Below are 6,629 nucleotides of genomic sequence, written 5' to 3'. Positions count from 1 at the left end.
CCTGCCCGCGGCTGTGCGAGGGTGCCCGGCGCCCTCTTAATCGAAAACGGAATCACGGAGTCACTTAGATTGGAAAAGACAGCTGAGATCATTAAGTTCAAGCTATGGCGGAATGCCATGTCAACTGAGTGTCAACCAGACCACGGCACTGAGTGCTAAGTCCAGCCTGTCCTTAAACACCTCCAGGGACGGTGACTCCGCCATCTCTCCGGGCAGCCCATTCCAATATCTAATCTCGCTTTCTGTGGCGAATTTCTCCCTCGTGTCCAAACTGAACCTGTGTCACACGTCTTGAGGCTATTTCCTCTCGGGCAGTCCCTTGCTGCCTGGGAGAAGTGGCCAACCCCCACCTGGCTGCACCTCCTGTCAGGTGGTTGTAGAGAGCTGTGAGGTCTCCTCTGAACCTCCTTTACTCAAATAACCGATGTGTAAACATTTACTTAGTGATGTTTTTTTCTTCTTTTTCTGCTGATTCATTGTTCAGCATAAATAGGTCCCGCGGTGGTAGTACCAGTGCAACTGTTTAGCAAAGAGCAGAAAAAAACCCCGAAACCAAAAACCAACCAACCGAAAAAATCCAAACTAACCCCCCAACCACATAAAAACAAACAAACAAATCAAGGAAACCCACAAAAACCCCAACAAAACAAACAACTCCAACAACAACAGCCAAACCCAAAAGACTACATAAAGGGGAAAAAAACCCCATCAAACCAAAAAGACTACCTAAAGGCTAAAATAAAAGTTTTACTGAAGTTGTCAGGGGAAAATCTCAACTTTGAACAGAGATCAGAGGTTTCAAAGGTATTTTTCTAGCTTTCATGCTCACATACAAAGCTGAACCTGAACTATGGAGTACCAGGAAAGACGCAGAATGTGTTTTGGAAAGATGCCTTGTTTGTAGTGTATGACATGTGCTCCTTCAGCCATTTTTGCTGGTAATAAGTGTAAACCTAGTTGATTTCTGGGGGATGACTTTGCTTTCTTCAGGCAAGTTTCTATTCAGAGCCACCTTGACAGACAAAGGTGTTTGTGAGTTCACTGTAAAGCAATGGAGATTTTGACTTCTGAGAGTTCTTCTGTTTGTGTATTTTTTGTTTCACAGGTCTGATGAGATTATTATTGAACATTTGTCAGACATTAATCTTCATTGAAATAGAGCTGGCATTTGTTCCTTCTCTAGAAGAAGTGGGAGAGGGTTGCTAGCAAATAGGGCTACTTCATTTTTTCCCCCATTTTTTCAGCTACCATCAGCATTGTCTTCCAGCTCACTAATGGCTTTAGAGATCCATGTGATTTTTATGCAAGTACTAAAATAAATCTGAAGAGCACTGCCTTAAAAATACACAGTATTAAAAAAGTGAAAGCTGTACTGTATGAACGTAGCATGTAACTCAATTTGCTTCCCACTTTGGTTTTCAATCATAAGTCAAAATTTTACATTTTGATGTCTAGATACCATGTGCTTAAATTTCTTAGAATGCTGATGGTGTCTGACTGCCATAATCAGATTTTTTTTTTAATTAGTAAAACTTTGACTGATCTTACTACAGGGGAGAGAATTATTCTGACAGGATGGTTGTTCACTTGTTTAATATCTAATTCACTGTTCATTTGAGTTTAGTTTTCCTTCTGTTTTTCATTGCTAGTGCGTCTCAGTGGCAGAAGCTTGTATTTCTGGCAGCATGTTGACATGAACAGAAGTCTCATATGTCCTATTCCTGGTATACTTTGAGACATTAAGCTAGAAAAAATTCTCAATATATTTCACATCCCATTCAATGAAAAAGCTGTATAATTTGGAAACATTTATTACTAGCCCTGAAAATTTCATCCCGGTTCAGTTGCCTTGGTCTCAAAGTACCACAAACAACTCATCTAATTAGCAGGCACATATTGTTCAGGTGTGTATAAATTATGTGCTCTGCCAAGTAGCAGGGCAGGTTCTGCAGGAAAACCCAGGATTTGAGGAAGGTGTGCCAATCAACCTTTAACAGACTTGAAAGTGATACCATGAAAAGAAAAAAAACCTAATTTCGATGATAGTCCTCAAAAAGTAGCTATTTTGTTAATTGTATGGTTACAACTGTAGTGTTAGGCCATGAGCTTAAGAATAAAGTTGTGCATCTTACTGAGACTCTGCAGATCCTGAGCATATTGAGAATTTTGGAATTTTAAACTTAATCCTGTGCTTCTCAGGTTCCTTACGTTTAGTGTGCTAGGTTAACGGTTGGACTAACACTCCCAAGTCCTCCACTAAATCGTGTCTTTAAGCACCACATCTTAATCTATTCAAATACTTCCAGTAATAGTGACTCAACCCCTTCCATCATGGGCAGCCTGTTCTAGATGGGGAAAAACTTTTTGTCAGGACCTGTGGCAACAGGGCAACTAAAAGAGGGTATGTTCAGACTAGCTGTAAGGAAAAGTTTGTTTTACAATGAGAGTGGGGGAACACTGTGACATCTCTCTCACAAGAGGTGTGGATGCCCCACTGGTGCAAACATTGAAAGTTAGATTGGATGGGGCTCTGAGCAGCCTGATCCAGTTAAAGATGTCCTTGCTCATTGCAGGGAGATTAGACTAGATGGCCTTTCAAGGTCTCTTCCAACCCAAACCATTTGATGACTCCATGAACATTTGACCAGTTAGCTAGATTTGCATGGGCATGTTGTACTCCAACAGATTCTGCTCTGAATACTCCCAATATGGATGTGCTTCTAGGTCAGCATCTGAGACCTGGCAAAGCTGTTCCAGTCTTGACAGCCTGAGTGATTCCTCATATTGCTCACGTGTCAGGCCTGTTAGGATGTGGACCTGGCCAGAGATCACCTTTGATTTCATGTGCAGCCAAATGCATTGTGGATGAGAAGGCAGAGGACACCTGCTGCATCTTCTGCCTGATGTTACACCCAGAAGTCCCATTCTGGGCTTCAAATCTCTTTTCTGTCTGAGCATGCATCTTTCTGTAAATTAAATGCTCCAGCTGCTGCAGGGTTCTCTCTGAGTCAGGCGGTTCTGTTTTGCATGGAAACATCCCAAAGTGAACCCGAAACAACATGACCTAATATCTTTCTCGTACAGGCATTGACATGAATGTAGAAGTACTGGGCTGTTTGTTCTTTCTCTAATGAATGTTAAATTATTCTATTCAAAGTACCAATTGGAGTTGCGCACGAACTCTTTAAATTTCAGTTGCAGCAATTACCTTAGTCACTATGTTTCAGATTTCACCCACTCCTTCTTTCAACCCTGCCTGAGTTACAACATGTGGAGAGGAGGAATCATCCTACCAGTCAGACCGTGCGAGGATGTGTTTGATCAAATTGTATTAGGCAAGGCAGGCACTTCAGTGTTCTGAGTGAGGTCATTACTTACCAAGGGGCTCAGTAGAGACTCTTCCTTATTCCCCCTTTATGAGGGAGGACTGGCTTCAGGGAATATTGGGAATAGATGATCTTTGAATGAGGTGGATGTGACTTAATTCCTGCCATTGTGTCTGTCTCCCTTCCTTTCCCATTGGCTCTTGCTATTGCTGTGTAAGCATAAAACAACACAAATCCTCCAGAAGAAGCAGTTTCCCACTCCTTCCCAGCCTGATGCTTGGCCATTCACTCTTGTTCTTCTGCTCCCCCAGTCACTTGTGCTGTTGTGGCTTCTTGATGGAACCAATAAAGGAATAAATCTGGCTGAAAACTATCCCACATAAGTAGTTGGGAGCTGGTACCTGAGACAGGGTCCTGTACCACTTCTTCCATGCTTATGCTGGTGCAGAGTAGAGATGATCCAGCACAGTACTCCTCAGTTAAACACACCATAGAACTAAGGCACTATATGAGGGAACTTGGCCACTGCACACTCTGTCAGGGAAACTGAGTTTATAGGATTTGGGTTTTTGGTTTTTTTTCTTTACCAGGTTCTGTACTGAGCCTTCTGCATAGCAACAAGCCTGTGTAAATTTTTTTGTGTGTATCGAATAAAGATTTTCAAAGAAGGCCATATTCGAGTTCTTTTTCCCTTATTTACTACTGAACAGTTCAGCATGGACAAGGGTATCAAATCTGCAGAGTGACCCTTTCAATGCTCTTTCTTCACAGAGAGGAAAACATTTACTAATATTTTAGTTTTGATATCTAACCTTCCTTAATGGACAATGTATCTTTAGCTTTGTCTTTAGGAAGTTATTTACTTGGTTGGGTCAGTTTGCCTTTCCCTTGATAAATATAAAATAAAAATATCATTGCATACATATAAAATTATGAGGTTATTAGTGAACAACAGCTGGCGTTATTCTCCAACATAATCATATTTCAAATATGTCTGTCAGTTACCAGAACGAATTCTTATTGTTCTCTGTCACAGACTCTTTTGGCCTAGCTAATGTCTTTAGGGTGTGCTTTCATTTACAAACTTCTTTAAAATTGTCTGAAATTATATCCATATGGACAGGATATAATAAGAGGATATAATCATAAGGATAAGTTCATATATTGCTTTAAATACTTTCTCAATAATGCTGCTCAAAGAAATTATTAATCCTGAAAATTCAAGAAGGCAGGATTCATTTAGCTCTGGCCTCAGCAAAAAGCTGCAGCTGCAGTTCAGTACCAGTTGAGCCTTAAACATTTAGTGGTCTTCTGTGGCAAAGTTGTTAGTAGGGTTGCATTTTAAAAGCATATTTCTGTGAACAGTCACTCCTTTAACTGTGCTGCAGAAATGAGCAAAGAAATTACTGACTATAAATGCATACTTGTTATTTCTAGAGCTGAGCATACATATTCATTTTTCATGTTTCTCTGAAGCTTAACACAGGGTTCAGTCTTTTTCCCAGACTTGGCCTTGTGTAGCTTGCAGAGATTTGTGATAGAAATACAAAGATTAGTAGAATGAATTATGGATGGCATTGTATGTATATAGAAGAAACTATCAAACAAAGGTTAAGAACATCATATGCTGATAAGCAAGGACACAGTTAACATCAGTCAAAGGGGTGAACAACAAGGAATCCATTGTTTGCAAGATCAGAAGGCCTGAGTTTTCATGGGGCCACAGCATGACAACACTTAAGAAGAAGACTCGAACTCTGCTAACAGGAGTATGACAGTAAGGTTGCAGCATAGAAAATGCCCAAATGATGATACACAGTCCATAGGTATCAATCTTCCAAAAAGTATATGGAGGAATCTTTAAACAAGATTCTGAAGCACAGGTTTATGCCATAATGACTAACTCACAAAGTGAGTTAAAACTATGTGTAAACCCCATTGTCAACAAGAAAAATCCAAGAGGTTTAATTAGAAGTTGATAGGTAATGTCCCTTGTCCCTGTATAAGTGTATTGTCATTATACATGACAATGTCCCTTGTCCCTTGTCATGTATAAGTGAAATTGGTCAGATCACTGAGACACACACATCTTGGTGCAACTGAACACGAGAATGCAGGAGAACAATCTATGAAATAATGAATGTAAACCATCCAGATTGGTTCTGTTTCATATAGGTAGCATCTTCTTCCTCCAGCTAGTTTCACACTGATTGTTGTTGTTTTAAATTCTTGCAGTGTCAGGAATACTGTACTAATAGGGTGATTGCCAAAGCAGTTGGTATTTCAAGTGCTATTCTGTTGTGTGAAAGTCACTTTGGAGTTTTTAGGCTTTTAATTTGTTGGATTTTGTAAGACACCACAACTGCATTTCTTTTTAAATTTATGAGATACAAATACATGTTTGAAGACGAAATTATGTTGTTGTTTAACCCCAGCTGACAGCTAAGCCATATGCAGACTCTCACTTACTCCTCGCTGCTGGGGTAGAGGAAAGAATCAGAGAGGTAAAATTGAGAAAACTTGTGTATTGAGATAAAAACAGTTTAATAGGTAAAGCAAAAGCCATGCACACAAGCAAAGCAGAACGAGGCATTCATTCGCCACTTCCCATGGGCAGGCAGGTGAAAGCCAGGCATCACACACAACAAGGACTTGGGAAAACAAACACCATCACTCCAAATGTCTCCCCCTTCCTCCTTCTTCCCAGGCTTTGTATGATGAGCAAGACACCAAACACTATGGGATATCCCGGTGGTCGGTTGGGATCAGCTGTCCTGTCTGTGTCCCCTCCCGGCTTCTTGTGCACTCCTGGGCTGCTCACTGGTGGGGTGAGAGGCAGAAAAGGCCTTATAGACTCACAGAATCTCCTGAGTTGGATGGAATCCACAAGAATCAAGTCCAGCTTCTGACCCTGGACAGGACAATCACCCCAAAAAAGCCTTGGCTCTATGTAAAAACTACTCCTCAGTAACTGCTATATCATTCTGTTGTCAGCAGTGATATTTTGCCAGGGTTTAGGGTCTTCAAAAGCACAAAGCCAAGAGCTCCAGGCACACTGAGGCTGAAAAAGGCATCCCAAGGAAAAGGCAAAACTGCAACCAAAAATCCTTCACAGATTTTTCCTTGGACCCAGCTGTAGCCAAGGCTGCGTTTATTGCTTAGTGTTAGGGTCAGGGTTGAGACTAGGGTTCGAGTTTTGAAAACCAAAAAACCAAGACCTCCAGGCACCGCGCCAGCGCAAAAGGTATGCCAAGGGGAGCACAAAACTGCGATGCCATGTCTTCCTCCACAGCTTTTTCCTTG

General features: G+C 41.1%; 1 protein-coding gene across 1 annotated transcript in view; it reads right to left on the bottom strand.

The window, feature by feature from the left end:
- Positions 1–204, bottom strand: part of TPP2 (tripeptidyl peptidase 2) — a 52,734-nt gene extending 52,530 nt beyond the window's left edge. The window contains exon 1 of the mRNA XM_031058355.1: positions 142–204. Within this exon, the coding sequence (XP_030914215.1) occupies positions 142–204 (63 nt within the window). The remainder of the gene's footprint in view (positions 1–141) is intronic.
- Between the last annotated feature and the right edge of the window lie 6,425 nt (positions 205–6,629).

Source organism: Geospiza fortis, unplaced genomic scaffold (genome assembly GCF_000277835.1).
Source record: "Geospiza fortis unplaced genomic scaffold, GeoFor_1.0 scaffold366, whole genome shotgun sequence".
Taxonomy (NCBI): Eukaryota; Metazoa; Chordata; class Aves; order Passeriformes; family Thraupidae; genus Geospiza; species Geospiza fortis.
This window is presented reverse-complemented; position numbering and strand designations above follow the sequence as displayed.